The 26,643-nt window shown below is 36.4% G+C and overlaps 8 protein-coding genes across 8 annotated transcripts in view; 3 read left to right on the plus strand and 5 right to left on the minus strand.

Moving 5' to 3' along the window:
* The window catches only part of LOC107693981 (zona pellucida-like domain-containing protein 1), an 11,278-nt gene extending 7,209 nt beyond the window's left edge, over positions 1-4,069 (minus strand). The window contains exons 1-8 of the mRNA XM_016493597.1: positions 4,048-4,069; positions 3,377-3,521; positions 3,187-3,290; positions 2,645-2,871; positions 2,195-2,379; positions 1,762-1,834; positions 1,533-1,630; positions 1,222-1,302 (exon numbers count right to left, since the gene is read on the minus strand). Of these exons, the coding sequence (XP_016349083.1) occupies positions 1,222-1,302; positions 1,533-1,630; positions 1,762-1,834; positions 2,195-2,379; positions 2,645-2,871; positions 3,187-3,280 (758 nt within the window). The 5' untranslated portion in view covers positions 3,281-3,290; positions 3,377-3,521; positions 4,048-4,069. The remainder of the gene's footprint in view (positions 1-1,221; positions 1,303-1,532; positions 1,631-1,761; positions 1,835-2,194; positions 2,380-2,644; positions 2,872-3,186; positions 3,291-3,376; positions 3,522-4,047) is intronic.
* Positions 4,070-7,674: 3,605 nt separating this feature from the next.
* Positions 7,675-8,529, minus strand: LOC107693986 (histone H2B 3). The gene has a single exon (XM_016493602.1). The coding sequence runs from the start codon at positions 8,465-8,467 to the stop codon at positions 8,087-8,089; it is 381 nt and encodes a 126-aa protein (XP_016349088.1). The 5' UTR covers positions 8,468-8,529; the 3' UTR covers positions 7,675-8,086.
* A 178-nt stretch (positions 8,530-8,707) lies between these two features.
* On the plus strand, positions 8,708-11,085 carry LOC107693984 (histone H2A-like). Its single transcript, XM_016493599.1, has 2 exons — positions 8,708-9,169; positions 10,643-11,085. Exons 1-2 carry the CDS (start codon positions 8,787-8,789, stop codon positions 10,644-10,646), a joined length of 387 nt encoding a protein of 128 aa, XP_016349085.1. The 5' UTR covers positions 8,708-8,786; the 3' UTR covers positions 10,647-11,085.
* LOC107693987 (histone H2B 3-like) lies at positions 9,246-10,008 on the minus strand. Its single transcript, XM_016493603.1, has one exon. The coding sequence runs from the start codon at positions 9,938-9,940 to the stop codon at positions 9,560-9,562; it is 381 nt and encodes a 126-aa protein (XP_016349089.1). The 5' UTR covers positions 9,941-10,008; the 3' UTR covers positions 9,246-9,559.
* Positions 10,172-11,085, plus strand: LOC107693985 (histone H2A-like). The gene is made up of 2 exons (XM_016493600.1): positions 10,172-10,703; positions 10,812-11,085. Exon 1 carries the CDS (start codon positions 10,260-10,262, stop codon positions 10,644-10,646), a length of 387 nt encoding a protein of 128 aa, XP_016349086.1. The 5' UTR covers positions 10,172-10,259; the 3' UTR covers positions 10,647-10,703; positions 10,812-11,085.
* A 1,267-nt stretch (positions 11,086-12,352) lies between these two features.
* On the minus strand, positions 12,353-17,413 carry LOC107693980 (zinc finger protein ZPR1-like). Its single transcript, XM_016493596.1, has 13 exons — positions 17,145-17,413; positions 16,895-17,056; positions 16,692-16,782; positions 16,501-16,571; positions 15,537-15,623; positions 15,290-15,412; positions 15,081-15,207; positions 14,811-14,881; positions 14,615-14,704; positions 14,411-14,521; positions 14,233-14,322; positions 12,878-12,943; positions 12,353-12,709 (listed from the first exon to the last, which is right to left on the minus strand). Exons 1-13 carry the CDS (start codon positions 17,259-17,261, stop codon positions 12,590-12,592), a joined length of 1,326 nt encoding a protein of 441 aa, XP_016349082.1. The 5' UTR covers positions 17,262-17,413; the 3' UTR covers positions 12,353-12,589.
* Positions 17,414-17,826: 413 nt separating this feature from the next.
* On the minus strand, positions 17,827-18,591 carry LOC107693983 (zinc finger protein ZPR1-like). The gene is made up of 3 exons (XM_016493598.1): positions 18,314-18,591; positions 18,064-18,225; positions 17,827-17,951 (listed from the first exon to the last, which is right to left on the minus strand). The coding sequence occupies exons 1-3, from the start codon at positions 18,428-18,430 to the stop codon at positions 17,835-17,837; spliced, it is 396 nt and encodes a 131-aa protein (XP_016349084.1). The 5' UTR covers positions 18,431-18,591; the 3' UTR covers positions 17,827-17,834.
* A 2,182-nt stretch (positions 18,592-20,773) lies between these two features.
* LOC107693903 (cytotoxic and regulatory T-cell molecule-like) lies at positions 20,774-25,491 on the plus strand. Its single transcript, XM_016493437.1, has 12 exons — positions 20,774-20,825; positions 22,116-22,265; positions 22,387-22,539; positions 22,656-22,772; positions 23,132-23,290; positions 23,771-23,869; positions 24,235-24,315; positions 24,451-24,489; positions 24,608-24,679; positions 24,795-24,932; positions 25,037-25,123; positions 25,225-25,491. Exons 1-12 carry the CDS (start codon positions 20,774-20,776, stop codon positions 25,383-25,385), a joined length of 1,308 nt encoding a protein of 435 aa, XP_016348923.1. The 3' UTR covers positions 25,386-25,491.
* Positions 25,492-26,643: the final 1,152 nt, after the last annotated feature.

The raw sequence follows: 26,643 nt of genomic DNA on the forward strand, positions 1-26,643 counted from the left end.
GTACACAGAATCTCTTGGATTGCAATTTGCAACTAGACGGATGTACTGTTACTTCCTCTACAGTCAAAAATCTGGGTGTTATATTAGATAGCAACTTGTCTTTTGAAAATCATATTTCCCATGTTACAAAAACAGCATTCTTCCATCTTAGAAACATTGCCAAGTTACGAAACATGTTACCTGTTTCTGATGCAGAAAAGCTAGTTCATGCATTCATGACCTCTAGGCTGGACTATTGTAATGCACTGCTAGCTGGTTGTCCTGCATCTTCAATAAACAAGCTACAGGTAGTCCAAAATGCAGCGGCTAGAGTCCTTACCAGGTCAAGAAAATATGATCATATTACCCCAATTTTACAGTCTCTGCACTGGCTACCTATTAAGTTCCGAATCAGTTACAAAATATTATTACTTGCCTATAAGGCCCTTAATGGGTTAGCTCCTGCGTACCTAACTAGTCTTCTAGCACGCTACAATCCATCACGCTCCCTAAGGTCGCAAAACTCTGGACTATTGGTAGGACCTAGGATAGCAAAGTCCATTAAAGGAGGTAGAGGGATTGACATCCCGTGGTAACTAGGATTTACACAAGCTTCAGTCTGGACCCAGAACACCTGAGAAGAGATGATGCCAACCCCTCAGAGGACCTCAGATGATGCCAACCCTGAAACAACATACAGAACTACCAAATTTTGCTATAAGTTTGATTGCATCATATAATAATTGCTGTTAATAGTGTTCATCGTCTGTTTGATTACGTCTTTAATTTATTTTTCTGTACATTTCTGCCATATGTACAGTAACTGAGTCACCACTGATAAGCTACTACTAAATATTGTAGAAACTTATTTTGCTGTAAAGTTGCTTTGCAACGATTTGTATTGTGAAAAGTGCTATACAAATAAACTTGAATTGAATTGAATTATTATATTAGTAAGTACATGTAACGTGTAACAAGGACACTGTAAAATAGCGTTACCCAAAAAGGAAGTACTTGTAACTCTATTATAGAGTACTTATCATCAGACTAAAGTCATATTGTTTCAATACAAATTTATTGCATTTTTATTACATATCATTCACACAGTTTTTAAATGCACAAATTCATGTCATTTCATATTTATGTAATGCATTCCCAAGCCTTATTCACTTAATATAGTGTTAATTTAGATTGCTGAACATTATTTAAAATGTGTAACTGTAACAAAGATTTAAGTCTTACCCGACAAACAGGTTGAATGATGTGCTGTTTCCTGGGTAAGGACTAGTGGTTGTATAGCATCGATCCAACAGAACATTGAACCTTTATGGGGAAAATATATATGTATATATATATATATATTTAAAAAGTGATCTATCAACTTCAAAAATATTTCATATAATAATAATAATTTACATAAAAGATTTTCATTCTGGATTACATCAGAATGAATGTCTCTAAAATTCATAATTTTTGTCGGTGGCATCCATATTTCATAGGCCACGTCATGATGGATAACATAATTGATAATAATCTCAAACTGAGCAAAGTACCTCTCTGTGAGATTAGTGGCTCGGACTTCCACAAAAACCCTGGTCTTCAGCATGAGACCCGATGGAGGTATGAAGAGACGAGTTGTATATGTGTAGTCCTTTGAGTCGTTGCAGAAAGACGGTTATGAACACATGCAACTGGCCAGTTCCAATAACTCTTGAATGTTATAGTCGATAATGTGTTATGCTAAAGGTCATTGCTAAACTAAGCCAAAGGAACATAAAATACCTCAAAAAGAACCATGCTTAGAGTGCTGATGAAACTACCGTTATTGTCCTTAATTGCCAGACTCACTCCAGATCTGCAGAACAACAGTGGTTTGTGTGTAAATGACTTAACACATTAAATCATTTAGAATGAACACATTCCAGGATAAGACATACAGTGAAAGCCAAAAGTCTGAGATCACTGAAAACGTGTTTATTTTTCATTTTTCTAATATATTCTTCATTACAAATTCATAAAATGTGATATTTTGTACAACATTCACATGATTACAAATATGCTTATTTGATTAGTGGCCTAAAAATAGTGTTAACATTTCTTCATTTTATGGCATAACATATCTTTAATTTTTTTTTTTTTCTTAAAACTTTGAATCTTGAATTTTCAGTGTGGTCTCAGACCGTTAGACCTCACTGTACATGTTCACTCCACTCACACACTCATCTCCGTGTTGTTGACCAAGTACTGCAGTGGGTATCTACAGGAAAAGAGGTATTTCATCTCCTGCCGGTAGGTGATGGTTCCAGCGTTCGGATCCTGAGTATTGACCACCCCAGAGATGTTCACAGACTGCACGCTAGAGAAGTCGGAGAACAGCCCAGATCCAATCTCCTCAGTGATCTGTTGAGATGAATTACGGTAGTTGAACAGTGACAGCTGGGATTGACTAATTATATATAATAGAAGTATATTATAAGACCACAAAATAATAGAATGCAACTCAAAGTTCTTTACAGGTCAGAAAACGTCAAAACAAAACAAACAAACAAACAAAACAACAAACAAATAAATATTTATTTATATATATAGATTATATATATATATAATTGTATTATTATTATAGCAATTATTATTTTTATTATATCTGCTGAAAAATGTCTCATACCGTCAGCTTATTGGCGCAGATGGATATGTATGGTTCAGTGATGTAGAACTGGAATTTCATTACAGGTGGGTTGACGGTCCAGTCAGCGGTTCCTCTGCACTCAGGTTTGCCGAACTGACCATTAAGAGCCACCATGGATTCATTATATCCATAGAAGTACATGGGGCACAGCAAAATCTGAAGATCCATCCTGTTTGTGCCACACACAACTGTGATATCAGAGTTGTCTGTAAAATAAAAAAGATAACAGTTGTCACAGTAACCTCTTATGATGTTTATTGTTTGCACATCTTTGGTATGGAAATGTATGATGCTCTTTATGCTGCTAGGACATTTAAAACCACAGGAACCATAACTAAAAGAAGGACACATCATTAAAATAATACTGCATGTTTAAGAAAACACACTCCTCAAATTGCTGGGTGGTCCCGGGTTCCTTTGTGGTTCCAAAGGAAATGAAAGGTGAGATAGCGATGAGAGAATTAAGGATGTATAAAGAGGAAGAGGAGAAGAGGAGAGGATACATGTATGCTTTGACTGACCCGGGTCTCTGAATGTTGGGTGGGTGAGGCAGGGACTCTGAGCCTCTGACTGGAGAATCAGGACGAGCTGACACACTAGGAGGGCTGGCCACATGATGCTCTGGCTGCAGGGAAAATCCCACACATCACATTATCACCTTGACCTCGATTCACTCAAAAACAGATTTTAAAAGCGAAAACACCTACTTACTATCAAATCACGCAACAAGTTTTCCGTTCTGTGTTCAGGTGTCACCAACAGGCTCTGAATGTCCCAATTTAAATGAGCCTGATGTCACTGGCCTCACAGTTTTAGCTTTTGATGAAGGAGAGCACCAACAAAGAACATCTGACTCCTGTTTTAAACATGAAAAACATACATATTAAATAGTCTATATTACAAATAATTCAATAAATTTTGTGATGATAGATTAAACAATAGAATGACGTACGGGCGGAAAGACGGAAAGACGGAAAGACAGACAGACAGACAGACAGACAGACAGATAGACAGATAGCAGACAGACACACAGACAGACAGACAGACAGACAGACCGACCGACCGACCGACCGACAGATAGATAGATAGATAGATAGTAACAAATCTAAAAAAATTTTTATTAAAAATAAAAAACACGAATAACAAATACAAATTATTTTTTTAATTAAAAAGATAAAGCATAAATAATAAATACAAATAATTTGTAAAACTAAAAAAAGCACAAATGATAAATACAAATACACAAATAAACACAAATGTACATAATTTCAAAATAAAGAAAACCACACACAAATAAACAAACAAAATATACTAAATCAGAGTCATCTAGTAGGACTAATATACTCAGACCAGAACTTAAATCATAAAGATGTACGTATTACCTTGTGCACCTTCTCTCTTTCGTTGTCTCTTTCTCTGTGTTTATGACGATATAGCTATTTATACTGGCCCCTTTCTATCTATAGGTGTGAGGGAGGGCACCAGAAACACAGCAGGGGTTATGAGAAGTAAGGGACGCCAGAGGAGGAACACGAGGAGCTTTAAGAAGATCAGTATAAGTTCAGTATCAGGTAACATGTCTGGAATACAAAAAGCACAAAATTGGCTTTTGCACGTTATATTCTATTAATGCATTATATCACTGTGTAGCAGGCTGCACTTAACTGTGCTATTATAACAAAGCATTATGCAACAAATATGTCCACTTGAAGACAAAAGGTGATCAAGTTATAAAACAGGACACTAATGAAACACATGGTCTTTTCTAATAACACATTATGTCACACTAACATACTAATAGTCTATTTTAAGACTGATAGTCGATATTGCTTCATTTGTTGAAAAAGAAAAAATAAATAGCCTTTTTGCAATTTAAATTTATATGATAAAATGAATATAAACATAAAATTTTTATTATAGAAAAAATATAATAAATAATTGATTGAGGATAATTGTCGGATATATGCACAATCTTCTTATTTTCACAAAAGGATGATAAAATAAAATTAAATAACCCCTCTTGTAATTTCAGAACTCTGAACTATTATATTTTATAAATCGAATGTAATGAAGAGCATCATAATACCTTCCTTAAACCAACAATAACTGTGGTGTTAGCTGTCTAAATATTCATATTATTTTTCATAAAATACGCACACACTCTCAATATCCTTTTTTTAGTGTATGTGGTTTCAGGTATGCTGTCTTCGTGAGAAAAGGTAGCGTCACCTCATCGTTTTCTAGAAATAGATATCACACCCTTTCAGACAAAGCCTGCCATGGTCAGAGTGTTATTTCAACAAAGACAGCCCCTCTTAAAACTACACAAGATAGGGACAATGTAGTACACAATCTTCTAAGACACCGTTCGTCTGGCTATCTGGTTCCTCAGTCACATTGTTTAATTTTTAATCTTCTGGACCAGCCAACCTGGGCCCTAATGCAATATATAAAGTATTGCGATACATATTCAATATCTGCAGGATCAATTCAGTCATCTATTCAGATTCACGTAATTATCATTTGCAAAATAATATCATGAAGATATGCATAGGTAATTATATTCCTCAAGTAATTTACCCATTGTGTATACTTGGTTACTTGATGTGCGCCATTTATTCAAGGCCAAATGTCAAAACATGATCATGTGGATTATTCTCAGCATTCTCTCTCTGCCTGCAGGGGCGTCATGATCAAATCTTCTCCCTCCATTATACTATATGTCCCAGTAACACAAGCTGGATGAAATCACAGGGAACAAATCGTACGATAAGGCGTACAAATGTCCTGATTTCATTGTAACCTGAGATTCGCTCATTAGTACTTTTAAATCATCTTTACAGGCTGAGTTAAAGCTGCTCTGAAGTGGCTCTGTGCCACTTTAAAGTTGTTTGTAAAAATGCAATGCTGCATAACATTAAAATATCACCTCAGTCCCTAATTCAAGATCAGAGCAGCATTAAGCTTTGTTGTTATGGAAGAGAATATTTCAATTGTTACGCTATTTATGGCTTCATAGATTTTTTTATATACATAAACTAATATTTTTATTTCATAAATTCGTATTCAACCCTCTATGGGACTAATTGTGAATTCACAGCTCGAAAAAATAATTGACTTTATATTTTACATATATTTAGGAGTAAAATCATTTTCCAAAATTTGTTTTCTACATCTGACCTTTTTCTTTAGGGTTCCGTCAACTGACTTACATTTTCAGATTTTTTCTTTAACTGACTAAATTAATTTTGGCGAATTGTCAGAAACTTCACACACAATCAAATGCATTTTCACTATCTGAAAAGAAGTAAAAAGGTCTTACTGTTTCAAAAAAACATTAAAAAAATCTTTATGAACATTCAATTTCTTCTTGAGCTGCTATATTTGATTTGGAACTCGTGCGTGAAAATGTCTAAAACTTGACACAAATTCGGATGCAATTTCACTGTCTGAAAAAAAAAACGTCTTAGTGTTTCAAAAGCATTAAAACAACTTTAACATTGTGTTTCATCTTGGTATTTCAAATCAATTATCATAGCACAAGTGAAAGTGAACAAGACTCTTATTTTTCAGTGTACCCCACACATCAGTAGATTTTGACTTGTGCAGTCCTCATTGGAGCATCGCTGCCTGTCAGAATACTAATGCCAATAGACACTAGACAGCGCAGGGTCAGTCACGTGACTTTTATGATGCGCTTGGAGGAATTTATTCGCAAAATGCATTTCCATCTTCCATTATTCGCATCAACCCTTTTTCGCACAAGTCAAAAACCACCTCAAGCGAGCGTAAAAACTTTTTTGCAAATTAAGGGATTTTTATTCGAAATTAGGCGTTTCCATCACTCCATCACCAAAATAGGGTGATGGAAACATAGCTACTGGCATCTTTCCTGACCTCTGGTTGTTGTATGGATCACTTCTTTCAAACTGTGGCATGCAATAATATACCCAAATGCCTGACTTCCACAACAACCTATTCTTCATCACTGCCCTCACACTCATTGCCTCTATCCTCCTTGGTCCTCAACAACTTCTTTTATTACTACAACCTGATTTTCTATCACTATCATCAATACTTTCTGAAATAAGTACAGATTTGTCTCTCCATCTTCCAAAAATTAACCTAAAACACGTTCATAAAGGCTATTATACTGATTGCCAATGCTGGTCAATAGTACCAGTTACACCAAATATGCATCCCATAATAGAGTTATTGTTATTGATGAGTTATTGTTTTTATAAACGTGTATTAAAAATGACAAAAAAAACTTTTGAAAATACCTCTGGATGTATGATTATATTTTTTATAACTTGAATTGATATGTATTTTCTAGTCTAAAATTAGCTCACTGTGGAGCCTTGAGAGCATGTGACCTAACATGTGCTAATGTCTCATTTACTACTTTGTTACCAGAAATGTGAAGCACATGGCAATTAAATTTTCATTTTACTGGTTGAAGGGGATGTCATTTGACATCACTAAAATACAATTTTGTTGGTAACATTATTATTGTATCTTAAATGCAATTTTCTTACCGTCATTCATAAATGACGATATCCCATAGAAGGTTAAAATATCCATTTCATACAGTAAGCTATGTGAATTACCAGACTAATCCAACAGTGTTTTGCTGTCTCACTTATCAGGCGTAATAAAGACGTTTTAAACGGAACATTATCTTTTTTTTTCTTTTATGTTTGATGGTGAATCTATAATAAAGTCATAAATAATGACAGTGCTTGAATCCTCCAATACTCAAGCAGCCTTCCTTCCTGTTGCTATGGTTACCTCCTCGGGCGACTTCTGCTGGCAAGCCAAGCGTCTATTAGCGCGCTTGTAAACTTTCGTTGATACGGCAACGTTGTTTAAAAACGCATCTTACATACTTCAAATAAATAATGCTGTAATAAAAGCGTCTTTTTCGTACTAAATATTCGCCTTTATGGCGTTTCGTTTGTCATAGTAATAAGCTACACATTACAAGACAGGAAAACTGGCAAATCTGGTTGTAGTTACCATTTACCAATGTATTTATTTGTGGTAAATGACAGGGTAGTTATGACGAAACATTCAGGCATAAGACATTTTTTCAATATGAATACAGTACAGCAATTTTTTGTCAACAAGAAATAAAAAAACCCCCAAAGCCACAGTGTTTTCCTCCGGTAACATGAGTTAACAAACGACGACCATATGCCATAATAATACAGTACAAGTGTTCACACGTGCAAATACGATCAAACAGGCACAGCCTCAGGTGAATGTTGGTGTTACAGATGGAAAGCACTGTGTTAGTGCTCCTCCAGAGCTGCGTTCGCTCAAGATGTACCAGAGGTCCCTCGTGCGGATATCAAACAGTGGGTGGCTTTCGTCTTCCATCATTAGGGATAGAGTCCAGTCCATCTTGTTTGTTCACTTTCACTTGGAGCTGGTGTATTTGGTCACGGCCTTTGTGCCCTCGGACACGGCGTGTTTGGCCAGCTCTCCCGGCAGGAGCAGGCGCACGGCCGTCTGGATCTCCCGGGATGTGATAGTGGAGCGCTTGTTGTAATGCGCCAGGCGCGACGCTTCTCCGGCGATGCGCTCGAAGATGTCGTTTACAAACGAATTCATAATGCCCATCGCCTTTGAGGAAATACCAGTGTCCGGATGGACTTGTTTCAGTACTTTGTACACGTAAATGGCGTAACTCTCTTTCCTGGTCTTACGCCTTTTTTTATCCCCCTTCTTCTGGGTCTTGGTGACAGCTTTTTTAGACCCCTTTTTGGGAGCGGGTGCTGATTTCGCAGGTTCAGGCATTGTGTCGGTTTTTCACAAAAGCTCAGCTGTCTATGGATCGTTATGGTATGCGAACGCGCTGCGTACATTTTGCCCCCCATTTATAGAGTCGGCATGCAAATTAGAGCGAGCACAGAATGTGTTCTGATAGGATGACTTTCTAACGTCATGGACTAAAACTCGAGCGGCGATTGGTTGCTTGCTTTAGAGTCAAACCAACCAGTCAGAGCACACGTCTGGGTATAAATACCAATCCCTGCTTACATCATAAACGAACGTACGTTTGACTAGCAACACAAAACAGGACGCTTCTGACAGACGGTTCCTTTGTTGTCAAAATATGTCCGGAAGAGGTAAAACCGGGGGGAAGGCCCGCGCGAAGGCTAAGTCTCGTTCATCCAGAGCTGGACTTCAGTTTCCAGTCGGACGTGTACACAGATTATTACGCAAGGGAAATTACGCCGAGCGCGTAGGCGCAGGAGCCCCCGTGTATTTGGCCGCTGTCCTGGAATACCTAACGGCTGAGATCCTCGAGCTGGCAGGGAACGCAGCCCGAGACAACAAGAAAACAAGAATCATCCCCCGTCACCTGCAGCTGGCTGTCCGCAACGACGAAGAGCTCAACAAGCTTTTAGGCGGTGTTACCATCGCCCAGGGCGGAGTGCTTCCAAACATCCAGGCAGTGCTGCTGCCCAAGAAAACCGAGAAGCCAGCCAAGAGCAAGTAATGACAGGGTAGTTATGAAGAAACATTCAGGCATAAGACATTGTTCAGTATGAATACAGTACAGCCTTGTTTGTCAACAAGAAATCAATAAAAACCAAAGCCACAGTGTTTCCCTCTGGTAACTTGAGTTTACAGCCACACGAGTTAACAAATGACGACCATATGCCATAATAGTACAGTACAAGTGTTCACACGTGCAAATACGATCAAACAGGAACAGCCTCAGGTGAATGTTGGTGTTACAGATGGAAAGCACTGTGTTAGTGCTCCTCCAGAGCTGCGTTCGCTCAAGATGTACCAGAGGTCCCTCGTGCGGATATCAAACAGTGGGTGGCTTTCGTCTTCCATCATTAGGGATAGAGTCCAGTCCATCTTGTTTGTTCACTTTCACTTGGAGCTGGTGTATTTGGTCACGGCCTTTGTGCCCTCGGACACGGCGTGTTTGGCCAGCTCTCCCGGCAGGAGCAGGCGCACGGCCGTCTGGATCTCCCGGGATGTGATAGTGGAGCGCTTGTTGTAATGCGCCAGGCGCGAGGCTTCTCCGGCGATGCGCTCGAAGATGTCGTTTACGAACGAATTCATAATGCCCATCGCCTTTGAGGGGATACCAGTGTCCGGATGGACTTGTTTCAGTACTTTGTACACGTAAATGGCATAACTCTCTTTCCTGGTCTTACGCCTTTTCTTATCCCCCTTCTTCTGGGTCTTGGTGACAGCTTTTTTAGACCCCTTTTTGGGAGCGGGTGCTGATTTCGCAGGTTCAGGCATTGTGTCGGTTTTTCACAAAAGCTCAGCTGTCTATGGATCGTTATGGTATGCGAACGCGCTGCGCACATTTTGCCCCTTATTTATAGAGTCGGCATGCAAATTAGAGCGAGCACAGAATGTGTTCTGATAGGATGACTTTCTAACGTCATGGACTAAAACTCGAGCGGCGATTGGTTGCTTGCTTTAGAGTCAAACCAACCAGTCAGAGCACACGTCTGGGTATAAATACCAATCCCTGCTTACATCATAAACGAACGTACGTTTGACTAGCAACACAAAACAGAACCCTTCTAACAGACGGTTCCTTTGTTGTCAAAATATGTCCGGAAGAGGTAAAACCGGGGGGAAGGCCCGCGCGAAGGCTAAGTCTCGTTCATCCAGAGCTGGACTTCAGTTTCCAGTCGGACGTGTACACAGATTATTACGCAAGGGAAATTACGCCGAGCGCGTAGGCGCAGGAGCCCCCGTGTATTTGGCCGCTGTCCTGGAATACCTAACGGCTGAGATCCTCGAGCTGGCAGGGAACGCAGCCCGAGACAACAAGAAAACAAGAATCATCCCCCGTCACCTGCAGCTGGCTGTCCGCAACGACGAAGAGCTCAACAAGCTTTTAGGCGGTGTTACCATCGCCCAGGGCGGAGTGCTTCCAAACATCCAGGCAGTGCTGCTGCCCAAGAAAACCGAGAAGCCAGCCAAGAGCAAGTAACGGAGCTTTGCGATCATGGACAATGACATAAACGCAGCTCGGCTAGTTTGAGCCCAAGTAATGTTATGTTCCTATTTCACACTATATTGTGTTTGCTTTAATGGCAATGACAGCTGCATCTTGTAAACTTTGATTTGTTTTTTTTTTATTGCTGATTTTGGACAGACGCACTCCCTCACACAAGAAGAGATCTACACCACCACTGGCTATAAATGGCCATGGGACGTTTAACCTGCCATCACGGTGGACTATCCTTACTGAAAAAAAAAACTCCATTTGTGGGATGAATGAACATCAGTATTTCATCGTATATGGACCAATGTTGGTTACATTTTATTTGTCACTGCTTTAAATTACATGCAAGTCATGTCAGTTATCTGCTGTTTAAGTGATTATGTTGTTTCAATAAATGTTGAGTGCCAGTGGAAGGCACAAAGAACCTGTGATTCATTGTTTTTCTCCAAGTTGCATGACTTGAGTGGTCTAAAAGAGAGGCTCTAATTAGAAGTGTGCTACATGAAAGGAGCACTCAATGCTTTTTACATTAAGAAATTAATAGCGCTTTCTTTTTAAAAATAGAAAAACATTCAAATGATATGTCTGAGTTGAACATTGGAACATAGACAGAAAAAGTTAAATTGTACATGGTGGAGGGTCCCCTCTCATGGCCACAGCCATCATGTGACATGCCATGTCACACATTGAGTTAGTAATATTTACGTTACAAATAATAAACAAAATATACTAATAAAAAAAAAGTATCTAAGAAACATATTCATTCCACAGAATCAGTTAAATTTACAAAGTTTTAAAACCATTATGCAGAACAAATGATTCATTATTGTGCCAAAAATGAGAAATCAACAAAAATAAACAACAACTGAAAAACCCATAAAAAAAAAGTTATGCAAACAATGCCCTGTGAACACTGTTGTTTGCTATTAAAAGGACTGTGCTGTAATGGCTTTGTTGGGTGCTATTCTTCTGAGACTCTTCTGGTGCCATTGATCAGTATTAATATTAAAGAATTAATAATTGACTAATTAGGAAAACACAATATACACGCTAAAGAGCCAGATAACGTAAACAAAAACTGAATGCATCACCAGCAGTGTGACTGCATGTTCCAATATGGCCATAAAATCTATTAGTTACAACATTGCATTTGGTTTCGATGCCGTGATGAAGCCATTTTTAATTAGATATCTCACCGACTGAACTGGAAGTTAAGCATAAATAGATCAGAACCATACTTATTATTCCATACTGTTTAATGTACAAACATAACTCTTATTATATTACAGCCTTTAGGAGTCAGTCCAATTACATAGAAAAGAAATAATGTGTCCACAGAATTCACATCCAGTGTGCTTAAGACTACTTTATTAAGTGTCTGTAGTTTTAAGTACTTCAAAAACTTTGTAACAATTGTGTTGTTACACTAGTAATTAACACAAGGGCTTCATAGCCAAGATGACCAAAACTTATAACGTAAAAAATTATGTTATAGACAGCAAGGAAAATTCAGCGCCTTGCACTTATTCAAGCCAAAATAATGCTTTCCCCTCTTCAAATCATAACGCTGCCTTTAAAATACATTATGGTTTTCAGAAGTGGTAATTACATGAGATATTACAATAAATGTAAAAGTGATTTAAATAATGTTATATAACGGCTTTGACAGAATTGGGCATGTAATTACATATAATTTATGTTATAGACAGCAAGGAAAATTCAGCGCCTTGCACTTATTCAAGCCAAAATAATGTTTTCCCCTCTTCAAATCATAACGCTGCCTTTAAAAGACATTATGGTTTTCAGAAGTGGTAATTACATGAGATATTACAATAAATGTAAAAGTGATTTAAATAATGTTATATAACGGCTTTGACAGAATTGGGCATGTAATTACATATAATCTCCATTTTTCTCTGACTTTAAGCCTATTTCTCTGCGTACCCTTCTGTTTTCATGTCATTCAGCCCCAAGTCTTCATTCTGCTCAAAGGTCCTGGTGTACTTCTCGATCTTCATTTCTGGATCTGGATCTGGCGCATAAACATTCTGCAAAGAGGGGCGAATAGTTAGCCTTCAGATAAAAAAAAAATATATATATATAAAATATTTGAAATGAAACCGATTCAAAACAATAAATCTTATGCTTAACCATGAGATGTTATAATAAGATCCTTTAAATATTGTAAAAAAAAGAAAATGTAACTCCAAGCTCACCTGAAGATAACTATTTCCAGCAGGATCATCCAGGATAATGTGCACATCCATTTCCCCTGCTATTATCTAAGAAACATTTTAAAAATACAACACATTAAGACTCCAGAAAAAAATGTGTGTGTATATTATATATATAATTATTAAAAAATGTTTATGCATATATATATAACTGATTATGTCTTTAATTTATTTTTCCGTATATTTCTGCCATATGTACATTAACTGACAGTCACCACTGATAAGCTACATTAAGACTCCAGAAAAAAATGTGTGTGTATATGATATATATAATTATTAAAAAATGTTTATGCATATATATAACTGATTATGTCTTTAATTTATTTTTCCATATATTTCTGCCATATGTACATTAACTGACAGTCACCACTGATAAGCTACTACTAAATATTGTAGAAACTTAATTTGCTGTAAAGTTGCTTTGCAACGATTTGTATCGTGAAAAGCGCTATACAAATAAACTTGAATTGAATTGAATATATGCAATATTCAAAGTATTCAAAATATTCAAAGCATTTTATAATTATAAAAATTACTAATTCTATAAATATGTAAATAGTTATTATTTAAATATTAATTTTTTCAGAAATTCAATATTTGTTTATTTTTCAAAATCTACAAACAAGCTCCTTTTTAGACACCATACTGCGAATACTGTCAGAACATTTAACAGTGAGGAACTATAAGCGGCCGTTTACACGACAACGTTTTCAGCCAAAAACGGGAAACTTTTTATGCGTTTCGACTGTTCGTTTACACGACAACGGCGTTTGGGGAACTGAAAACGCATATTTTTGAAAACGGGTTACAAAATGCAAGTTTTTGAAAATGGCACCGTTATCGTTTCCATGTAAACACCCAATACGGGAATCTTTGAAAACCGGTGACGTCATGCACGTGCGTAGTACGTGTTAGGTATGTAGACATGCGCAGTACGTGTCGATTTTAAAGGCAAGCGCGAACAAACATACACAACAATAGCGGAGTATATGGTACTGTTGTTGCTGCTCAAAAGTTTGCCAACGCTTCTTCAGCAAAGTGTGGATTTACTTCACCAATATTACAACCAACAGTGGAGACGCATCATATAATCGTCACTTCCCTACAGGTACTGTTTACTAACAAGGTGACAGCGCCAACTACTGGCCTGGCATACGTAATACAGCGTTTTTGGCCATTTTCACAGATATGTGTAAACGCAAATAGTTTTGAAAACATTGTCGCGTATACTCGCGTATAAACTTTTTAAAAACGCAAGGGAAAAACTTTTCCGTTTTTGACTACACCGTTGTGGTGTAAACGTAGCCTAACAGAAATTCAAGTAATATATTTCAAACCTTGTCAATCTTTTGCCCAAAGAGCTCCAGTTTCTCGGCTCTATCTGCTGTAGAGCTGTCTCCACACATGAAGGGGTTTTTCGAAACAATCTAAAATAAGTATAAATGCATTAAATAAGCATAAAAGGAGTTGTTTGTTGATAACAGCAAACACTGTTAGCAGGGCTTTGATTCCTACTAGGTCTTTGATGTCCTTGAGAAGTCCTTCCAGTGTAGTGAACTTCCCTCCAAGAGCCGCCATCCCCAACTCAAACTCCAGCTCAGGAATCAACACGCTACATGTCTCTGACTGTAACACACATACATATATCAAGGACGATACATTTCACATGTAAAATATGTTCATATAGTGTATCTCAAAGATGTTGTTAGATGAACCCACCTTCAGCAGGTCTCTGGACATATCTGAAGGGTCGGTTAAGTGGAGTGTTATTCGGGTTCCCAGCTCTTCTGTGGCTCCTCCTGATTTCACCTATTTCATGATGCCAGTAAAAAACAATGTAAGATATGGAAACAGCAAAAAATGTATAAATAAATAAACTAAACAGAAGTATAATTCTGAAGTATATTATACCCACCTCATTGGTGCGATGTCTGCAGCTGTCACAATTAGTGGCCATTATAATGACCTCTTTAAAGTGTGGAATTTCTGCAACTGGGTTAAGGGACTAATAAACTACTTTCTTTAAATTATGATGCACAATGGTTAAACTACTTTTATGTACCATTTCTCCATGCAGCATTGTTATGCAGTGCCATTTTCACAAAGTATTTTTTTTTTTAGCAATTTACCACATAAAGAATAATTTGAAAGTGTATGTAATTTTCTAGCATACTTTAAAGGATACGAACAAGCTTCATGTTTGTATTGGCCGGGGCGTTGCATTCTGGGCAGTTTGTGTTGAACACTAATACCTCATTTCTCATTGTGTCTAGATCATTGACAGGCTTTTTGTCATCTTCTTCTTCCTCTGTCTTTAAAAAGAGATGAAAAAAGTTAAAGAAACCGAGATCTTGTCGTTCTCCACACTCAGCAGATGCTGTAGCAGCTTCTTACCTCTATTCCTAGCACAGCGTTGTGTTCAGGCGTCCTTTTGTAATGCGTGACAGTGAGAGCCGTGTCTTTCTGAGGCGCAGATGGGTTCTCAATAAAACTGTTCCCTGATGGATCATCGATAATCTGTAAATAGAAATCAAATGAGGTATTCATTAGTTCTAACTTCATGATAATAAACAAGCAATAGTGTTTAATCTTTGGTCAGTTGCATTGAATTTTTCTGTAGTTTGCTATCTGCAAGACTTACTAATGTGAATTCCTCTTCTACTTCTTTAAGTTTTTTCAACCTCTCGATGAATTCCTCTATTTTTTCAGCTACAGCTGGATCCGTTGCCTGAAATGTGGAAAGGATTAGGATTGTCGAATAACAAATCCCTTCACATCTAATGAAAACTACAAAACGAATAAATCTATTATGGACTTTTGGAATTATTTTGATCAAGTCAGCATTGTAGATAACAAACAATTGCATAATATTGGCATATGGTCAAGGACGAAAAGGGTTTTTTTCTGTGCAAAACATAATAACTATCATACATTTTTACCATCATTTACAAAAGACACCCACTTAAATGTCAATGTAACAATAGTTCATACACCAAAAAATATTGCCAGGCATATTTAGAACAAGAAACATTTGATTTGAAGTTCACAGTGTAGCCAAAACCTAATTAATTGTAATTTTAATAATAATAATTCCTTACATTTATACAGCGCTTTTCTGGGCACTCAAAGCGCTTTACATAGAAGGGGGGAAATGTTTTAAACGTATTTTAAATCTTTACCAATCTTTGCCACTAACCTTCAAACCACTGTTTTACCCATTTGTAAGCAAGAATTTTTTTAAACCATTTAAAAATGTAATAAAATCTTTTATGATCACATTTTTCCTTTTATATATTTTAATCATTTTTACAAACCAAAAAAATGTTACTGTAAATGATGATAGAACATTTGTTTTTATATATTATTTTCAAAAAAAGTTACTTGAAACATTAAAGTAGACACTGTACTTGTATTTAATATGCTTTCTGTGCATATAAAATCTCTTTTGCAAATTTAATTTGATGGAGGCACCAAAATGGGACTCGTCTTTGACCCATATACCTATATAATGTATGCTCTTGCAACATAAATTATGGGTTTCTGTTGTAACACAATCAATGTCAAATTTTGTGAAACTCATTGAGGTGCACAGATAAAACACACACCTTTCTAATAGGTTGGTCTTGTTCTAACCCCGCCACTGCTCTGTCCAGAAGGCCCTCGATTGTTGACAAAGCTAAACAATCAGAAAGAAGAAAAAGTAACTGATCAAAGTGTAAATTGTAACTTTCCGAAATATCTTTCTGTAGATTTTCAGACTTGTACTTCAGTTAGAGGTCACAATGGAAAAACTTACAGCCCTTCTGTGTGAAAGCAGGAATTTCAAAATCAAGTTGTGGAATTCTGGTGGATGCGCTGTCAGACTTCACAACCTCTCGGTTCATGTCCTGCACAAACGAAAATCTATTTGCTAATTCCTGAGAGAAACTTCAAATGTGGCACCATGATATAACTGATCAGATAATGAATCTCTAAAACACTTTAAGAGTAGATCCATACCTCTTTGGTCTTCACCTGTAAGGTGTACAGCACACCCTGCTCTTGTATCCGACCAGCAGACTGGATTTCTGTGTTGGTCCAGTTACAGTGTGGACATGTGAAAGAGCTGATGATGATTTCTTTGAAGAAAGGGATCTTAGTAAGCAGTAGACGTGTACTTCCCTGGACAAAACATAAAATTGACATTATTTAAATTTTGTATTAGTACATAATAATGTATTAATTTAATAATAATAATCTGTATATTTACATTTTCATAACAGTTCATGCACAAACTCTCGATCACTGTAGGTTGCTGATCTTCATCTTCTGGATTAATGTCCTTAAAAACACCACCGCGGACTCGTTCCTCCTCAATAACTGACATCCTGCCAGGCACTGTAGGGTAAAACTATTTCCACTCTCTGGATTACTGGTAGAAGTGGTTAGATATTAATGAGTGGCGTTTTGCTAGAAGTTTCCAGCAGCTTTCGCACGTTTTTGTGTAATATCCTCATGTCCGCTTGTATCATCACCGGGTCAGAGCAAGTTCGCCAAACCTGTCAAAATAAAAGTCTCGATTAAATATTTGTGATGGTGCACATAATACTAAAATTTAATCGTAAGGGAAAACCTGATTAGTGCATAAATGTGCTTTATTTGCGTTAGGTTTTTTGGTTTCATGTATCGTTTCATAGGCCTATATTGATAATGCATGCAAATACACTACAGTACATCAACAACGGTAACTGAAGAACAATAGCGAGTAACGTTAGTTAAACATAATGGCGGTATCAACCATGACACAAAACTACATTTTTTTCGTTTGATTTAGGGCTGTGTGTGTTCTTATTAAACGTTTTATTCATTTACTATTCAATCCGGCAAAAAGTAACTGATCAAAGTGTAAATTGTAACTTTCCGAAATATCTTTCTGTAGATTTTCAGACTTGTACTTCAGTTAGAGGTCACAATGGAAAAACTTACAGCCCTTCTGTGTGAAAGCAGGAATTTCAAAATCAAGTTGTGGAATTCTGGTGGATGCGCTGTCAGACTTCACAACCTCTCGGTTCATGTCCTGCACAAACGAAAATCTATTTGCTAATTCCTGAGAGAAACTTCAAATGTGGCACCATGATATAACTGATCAGATAATGAATCTCTAAAACACTTTAAGAGTAGATCCATACCTCTTTGGTCTTCACCTGTAAGGTGTACAGCACACCCTGCTCTTGTATCCGACCAGCAGACTGGATTTCTGTGTTGGTCCAGTTACAGTGTGGACATGTGAAAGAGCTGATGATGATTTCTTTGAAGAAAGGGATCTTAGTAAGCAGTAGACGTGTACTTCCCTGGACAAAACATAAAATTGACATTATTTAAATTTTGTATTAGTACATAATAATGTATTAATTTAATAATAATAATCTGTATATTTACATTTTCATAACAGTTCATGCACAAACTCTCGATCACTGTAGGTTGCTGATCTTCATCTTCTGGATTAATGTCCTTAAAAACACCACCGCGGACTCGTTCCTCCTCAATAACTGACATCCTGCCAGGCACTGTAGGGTAAAACTATTTCCACTCTCTGGATTACTGGTAGAAGTGGTTAGATATTAATGAGTGGCGTTTTGCTAGAAGTTTCCAGCAGCTTTCGCACGTTTTTGTGTAATATCCTCATGTCCGCTTGTATCATCACCGGGTCAGAGCAAGTTCGCAAAACCTGTCAAAATAAAAGTCTCGATTAAATATTTGTGATGGTGCACATAACACTAAAATTTAATCGTAAGGGAAAACCTGATTAGTGCATAAATGTGCTTTATTTGCGTTAGGTTTTTTGGTTTCGTGTATCTTGTTTCATAGGCCTATATTGATAATGCATGCAAATACACTACAGTACATCAACAACGGTAACTGAACAACAATAGCGAGTAACGTTAGTTAAACATAATGGCGGTATCAACCATGACACAAAACTACATTTTTTTCGTTTGATTTAGGGCTGTGTGTGTTCTTATTAAACGTTTTATTCATTTACTATTCAATCCGGCAAAAAGTAACTGATCAAAGTGTAAATTGTAACTTTCCGAAATATCTTTCTGCAGATTTTCAGACTTGTACTTAAATTAGAGGTCACAATGGAAAAACTTACAGCCCTTCTGTGTGAAAGCAGGAATTTCAAAATCAAGTTGTGGAATTCTGGTGGATGCGCTGTCAGACTTCACAACCTCTCGGTTCATGTCCTGCACAAACGTTCATGTCATTTCTCCTCATAAGTTTTCCAGTGCCCTATGCAAAGCATAGTGCATACAGTAGGCTTATGCATTCGCATACTCATAATAACTATTTGACAAAATTGACCATAATATGTCAAATATGTAAAGTAATTCCCTGTCATCAATGTTTGTTTCGAATCAGCAGCCTCTAGATGGTGCTCCATCAGCTTCTGTACGTTTGCCTCATGCCTTCAGTTCTGCTAAAGAGTTGATTTGTAATAAAGCTGGTAAGATTCTGCTAATATACAAATCCTTTATTTTAAGTAATAACAACCAGAATGTAAACAACCACATCTGATATTTAATAAACAAGGCTTTCAGGATTTTACATTGTTCTGACCACATAATTCCTGTGAAGAATCTCAAATTGAAACTTGTGGTAAACTATGACAATCTTCTTGGCCTTCAGCATCTCATTCACTGCAGTGGACTTACATTGTATCATATGCTGTCCTTGATGTTATGCCATGTCCTAGCCAGAAAATATCACAGATTTATATTTTACTCATAATAAACCAGCATTGTGCAAACTGGCCCTTGGTGCCAGAACAAAACTATTGACTATAATAAAATATAGAATATGCTTTATAATACACCTGATGAACAGACAGAAATGAACAGGCTTATCCATTACACAGTTACATCTGTATTAATACTCAGTTGTGTTAGCTACGTTACTACCATATCTGATGCGAACTCTATTTAGGTTGTGTATCGAAACGGGGAAGGTTTTTTTTTTTTTTGCCCACATAGTTGAAGTGGTCAGTGGGTAGTGTGAAATTTAATCATGTGATGTTTTTTTCCTCACAACCCTAAAAAAGACCTTCCTGTTCCTGCTGAGCTGTTTAGCATTTTTGTGTAATGATACCAGACAGTTATTACGCTTTTGGCGACACTGCCAGGGTGCTGTCGTAGAGATGCTAAAAATATTTTTTATTTGATCAGAAAACACCATTAGAGGGTTATGATAATGGTAACCTATAAAATCTTGATTGTTTCTTGACATACAGTAAATATCGAAATACAGGATTTAGAGAAGAAATCTACCTAATTAAACATAAATAAATATAAAAACAGTATCAGTAAATAGAATGGTTTCTTTGTTTGATTTAAAAAAAAATGTTTTAATTCTTAAAAATCCTTATTACCAGGGTTAAATTAGATACTGGATGATTCATTACAACTGGAGGAAGGTTATATATTCATCAACTGTAGGAGGAGAGTTATTACATTGAAACTTCAGTAGAAACTTTTGAAACTGCCTACAAGTTAGTTTTTGAAAGAAACATAAAGTCTTATCATTTAAAGAATTATATATTATTATATTATATTTTACAGCATTCATATACAGTGGACTTATTAGGAAAACTGATGCCAGTCAGAACTGAAGTCTGAATTAGACACATCATTTGATTAAATAGATGAGAACATAATAGGTCAAAAGGTGGCGAGTGTAAATTTGCTAAAAGAGAACCAACCACTGTCCGAAATGCCCCTGAAACTTCACACATAAATTTGCACAGGGGAAAAGACCATGACATTTCATGATGTCATGGAAGCCGCTCTCTTTAAACGAGTCTAGCAGAGGAAGTGAGCTTCAGATTCAAGAGCGTGCAGTATGGAGATCAAAACAGTCTTAGTTATTCACACTTTGATGTTGATTGTAGGAGGTAAGACAAACTTATTTCTTATTTACAACCATTTAGGCTACATCTCTGACTTTTAAAGTAGCGTTGTGGTTGACTAGTTAGTGTACGTATTTACCTGTTGCCTTCAAGTTAGTTTTCATGTGTACGTAGGTTACATCGTAAAATAAGGTTTCAGATGTATGTCAGTGCATTAAATGCTTTATTGCATGATGTGTATGATAGACTTTTACATGATTTGAACATTTTCTTAACTCATTTTGTTATTCTTATTGGATTGGTTGAATGATATAACTTTGCTGTGCATAAACTAAAGTGGTAACCTGCAGCTGTTCCCTCAAAGAGCTATTTATACCTTATACAACTTATAAAATGTAGTTTTGCTGATATAAATAAATGTATATAGGTTGATTCAGTGATATTTAATAGTTGGTTTGACTTAAAACCAGTTAATTTAGATATCACCATTTTTAGGTTACCATTTTTTTTCCATGTAAGTTTGCTCACCTTGTTGTTTTAGAAACAGGAAAATATTTTTGCAAAGATGCACACAGTATCAACACAGCAGATGATGTTAAGTTTTTCAATAATTGTCAGTAGCAGTGAACATTTTGCACATATTTCAAAATTTTAAATAATTTACATTATTCTATGAAATAGTTTTACTATTTACTATGAGTTTTACTGTACTGTTACTCCCCGTTAAGTTTTTCAATAATTGTCAGTAGCAGTGAACATTTTGCACATATTTCAAAAATGTTAAATAATTTACATTATTCTATGAAATAGTTTTACTATTTACTATGAGTTTTACTGTACTGTTACTCCCACATACAAATTCACATTAGGCAATTAGCATTTTTACATATGACTAAAAAAATCACACCTCCATGAAGCCTGATTTAGAACTACATCTGTTTTATATGTGTACAACTCTGTGAGTAACGTTTTAACACCACGGTTTCCTGTTCCAGTGCGAGAATGTCGCTTTATGTGTCACAGTGGCAAGTTTTCTCTCGCTGCAAGATCGAACCACACAAGAAAATAAGACCACTTACAGCAGTCACTTTTTCTCTCTATTGCAAAGTGTAGCCCCCTCTCAGTTCAGCTGCAGCACCTAAAAGCGGTGAGAAAACACAAATGAGTCAGAGCAGAGTGTAGGATGTCTGTGGTCTTATCTGCCCCCCTATCAACCTACTGTTCTTCCATTCAACTAGCCTACACTTGAGTGCATTTAGCATTCATTATTAATGTTTTAGGTTGTTGAAGCTTTATTAAAACATGATTATACTGACTTCTTTTCATTCTGAACAGGCATAAGAGAATGTCTGGCAAAAAAGTATCTTACAGTGGCAGAAGGAGAAACACTGGTATTGAAATGTCCTCGAAAAAACTTCAGTGAGAATAGACACATGGAGTGGAGAAATCCACAAGGCCATCTTTTGTTCTTTAACAACGAAAAAGGTGAAGCCAAGAACACTGTGTATTGTATGAGAACCACTGAAGAATGTATTTCAAACACTTTTACATTTCCTCTTTATTGTATCTGATTAACACTAAAAATGTATTTCATGTTCCCCTACAGCGCTAAGAGACCCAAGAAGCAGCATTTTTACTTTAAACAACTCTGAATATACATTTCACCTGTCCAACATTACCTTAAATGATGAAGGGCTTTATAAATGTCTACTATATGACAATACAGTCATTACAAAAAGATTCAAAGTTAAAGTACTGGGTACGTATAAATATTTTATTTCTCATCTTTTCTGAAAACATCCATAAAATAGGACTATTAAAGATTTGCGGATGAATAATGGAATATGTAATTCAACTCTTTTGATCGGATCACAGGAATGCCAAAAATAGAAATGGCCGAGTATAAAGATAAAACAATCATCAAGTGTTCAGCAGAAGCGAATGGCCACCCACCTGAACTCTCATGGCTAATCAGTGGGGTTGAAATCGAAGGTAAGTTACGAGAAGTGTCTGAGTGGGCAGACAGTTAGGGGGCACATATATATATGTGTGTGTGTGTGTGTGTGTGTGTTTGGAGTCAGTAAGATTTTTCATCAGATAAATGCTTGACGAGCATAAAATAATTCTTTCAAAAATGAAAAAAATATCACTGACAAACAAATTCCCATGACTTCTGACATTTCTCTCACTAAGAAACGAATACCTTGTGAAAATAGAGGAACCATGATATTCTGAAATAGGTCAGCTAAGGACAAATGCAAACAATAGTACTCTCAATAGGGTGTTTCTCAGGCTATATGAATAATAAATCATGGATAAATAAATATATACACCCTGTTTTGTCCTAACAGCTCTACCCAATACCTTGCGGGAGGAAAGATCCGACAGGTCACTTGCAGTTAGCATCTTAACAGTCAAAACTCATATCAGGAGAGCAACGGTGATGTGCCTGGCAAAACATACCGCTCTCCCAAAACAACTGATAGATTTCGTCACTATTGAAAATCACTGTAAGTATACATAAATAGTAGGCAACTACATATAATCAATTGCAGGAATAGCAGAGACCACTAACTAGAATTCATATTTGCGCCCATCTCACCAACACCACCACTGATGTTCCAAGCATGTGACCAAAAACAGTGGCAATTTGACATAAATGACATTAGCCAGTATCAGAAAAGGGAACCAAAAGATTTGGGGATTTTGTCTGGCTGAGCTGCACAGGGAAAGCTCATCTACACTTTACAGTATTTGGTAGTTTCCTATTTAAGTGAATGTGTGGTTCTCATTAGAGTGGTCAATCACATGATGTCAGGGAAGTCAACTATTTCTTTGAACAAAAACAGCTGTGTTCCCCATCCAGAATAGATGCACTATATATGTGTAATATAACAAACACCAAGTCAGATTCTGATAAGTAAACATTCAAACAGTTTTCTGATGGGGTTTCGGAGTAATTGAACGTTTTTATTGTTTTTTTCACATAGCTGTTACAGCCTCCACGACAAGGTACTCCAGTACTAGAGATGAGCTAAAAACTGACACAATGATCACAGCCACTTCTGCTCCTGCCATTAGCAGTACAGGTGAGTTTTTCCTCTTCATTTCATGTATTAGGATAGGTCACTTCATTTTTTAATGGCCTCACCAGTTACACTAAATAAACTAGGTATTTCAAAAAAGTCTGAGCATGACAGAATACTTTAAATATAACTCACATAGAAATGAAAGCAGAACCCCTTTTGTGAGATGGCTTCACAGAAAACCACAGAATGGAAATTGCTTTTGCTCTTTATATCTCTCTGCCTCCATCTTCTGGTAGCTTGTGAATACTGCACACAGTCATTTAAAGGCATTTTAGTTTTTTTCTCGTTCATGGTCATTCTGCTTATCTTTTCTTTTACATTTGATATCTTAACAACTGTTTAACAAATATACCATCTGATTACAGCACACATGGAACTGTCATCAATTTCAGAAAGTACTGAAGTGCTCCCAACAGAAGACGTCACTACCTCAAACAGCATGCAAGGTAAATACGCAATTATGCATGACAAAATACTGAAACAATATTTCCACTCCACCTAAAAGTTAGTAATTGTTTTTATAAGACAATTTCAGTGTTTGTTCTCTGTGAGTAATTGATTTGCTTTGTGATCTCTTTTAGTAGAGGAACATTCCACAGCAATAGATATAAGCTTGATAAGTAAGTGTTATTAAATTTAATTGTTTAATATGTAGCATAATATACTGAACATAATATATCATTAATCTTGCTTATTTTATGTAGTGAAGTTGATCTCAGATCTATCTTTGCATTTCAGCACACAACATAAACTCTTCGGAATCAAACTCACCTGATGAATTCCTGACCAAAAATGCCACCAACTCACAAGGTGTGAAGCTCATGCTAATTTCTAGCTTGCGCTCACATAAATGTCTATATGAAAATCAAAGCAACATGTAAAGGACGTGAATTACTTATTGCAGTATTACTTTGTGTATTTGCAGGTTTTGGCAAACAACACGATCTAAAGGAAAGCTCACACTTGCTGATCCTGCTGGTCACATGCCTTGTTATATGCTTGTTTATTGTAGTCATCTTCTTTGTGATCAGACTGCGAAGGGCACATATAGCCTGGAAAAAAGGTAATATAAGATTATTTATATATTTATACTTTAAGTTTCAATTATATTCTAGAGGCTGGGTGAGATTTAATTCTGGATTCAATTTTAATCTGTTGTTATAACAGAGAATGAAGAATCAGACCAGTCTGTGGAAAGCAGCAAATCAAAATCCAGTCATGAAGAAAAGCAGGCCCAGCAAAGGAGAAGACAAGGTATAACTGCTTAAACCACCTAATCTGGTAGATCAAGCATACCGGCTGTTGTGTCTTTTCAAACTATTAAAATGTTGTGTTTCTCTTGATTTTCTGTCTAGGTTTTTGGAACTCAAATTTCACAGAATACAAAGTGGAAGAAACTCCACAGAATACAGCAAATTCAGTAGCTACAGTAGATGTGATCACTGAAACACAAGACAATTCAACAGAAGCTTGTAACAAACTTGACAGAGCTTGTGTCAAGGAGACTGAACTTTAGAGGAGAATTCAGCAGGTTCTGAATCCTCATAAAAGACTGAACTGATTTTGCAGTTCTGTTATGAACAATGGTGCTCACTAAAAGATGATGAATATAGCTACCAGTTTTTGTATATACTGTATGTACTGTTTTTACTTTTCAGTCGTTGCTGGTTTACATTATTTTTATACTGAATGTAAAGAAGTGTTTTATTATAACGTGTGCTTTATTGTAATGTGTTTATAACTTTAAAATGTTCCCTTGATAAAAGTGGAATAGACTGCCTTGGCGTTTCATCATTATATTAAAAATGTATTTTTAACCTGAAATGGTTGCTGCTTTCCCTGTTATCAAGGGTTGGCCTTCTGACATTCAAAAGTCAGAATGCCTTTTTTATAAATAGTGCAGAAAATTAAACAAACTATTTTATGTAACGTGTGGATGTTATGCTTGGCGATTCTTCTAAAGAATGAAAAAAAAAAAGTGAAATAAGACTTAAACCAAGCTCACTTTTTGGATGTCACTTCCTCTTCAATATTGTTTTGTGTTTAACGAAAACGCATATGCTCTTTAAATATGAACGTGTTTAAGCTTTAAAACAATTACTAAATTACCTTTGTCTTGACTTGTGGACACATTTTCTACTTATTTTTTGGCGATTCGTATCGTATTCTGTATGCATATCGCCACCTTCTGGGCGTTTGTGCAATCCTCATAGTTTATTTCCTGGTTCCTGGTTCTTCTTCTCTTTATTTACGAATTTCGTTTATCTTCCGGTTTCCTTTCTCCATAACAGGATAAATTATATATAAAAAAATTAAAAATACTCTGCCCCAAAGGTTTCAGCCTACCCTAAACCTAACCTTACAATATTAAAAATACAGTGTTGGTAGAATAATCTGATTGGTAAAGTTAGCATCATTTGTTAGAACACCGACGCTGCGTGATAAGCTCCTCGTGCTTCAACAAAGCCCTTAATGTTGCACAATGGAGCAGAGTATCATCGCCTTATTCTAAAACCATTATTAAATTCAAACATTTGCTTTATACGTATTGTAAAAAAAAAAAAATATATATATATATATCCTACTCTATCCTAATCTGTATTACTAATGGTGTTTCTTTCAAGTAATGATTGCTATTCACTGTTTTGCTGTATCATCGATGCATTCCCAGTGAATGTGAAAGCTGATTTCATTCATTCACATGTACAGGTCACTGTTCCGCATTAACAGCGGTTGCGGCAAAACTGAGGGGGATGGTCTGGATTTTTTTTTCA

Source organism: Sinocyclocheilus anshuiensis, unplaced genomic scaffold, assembly GCF_001515605.1.
Source record: "Sinocyclocheilus anshuiensis isolate Anshui unplaced genomic scaffold, SAMN03320099.WGS_v1.1 scaffold694, whole genome shotgun sequence".
NCBI lineage: Eukaryota > Metazoa > Chordata > Actinopteri > Cypriniformes > Cyprinidae > Sinocyclocheilus > Sinocyclocheilus anshuiensis.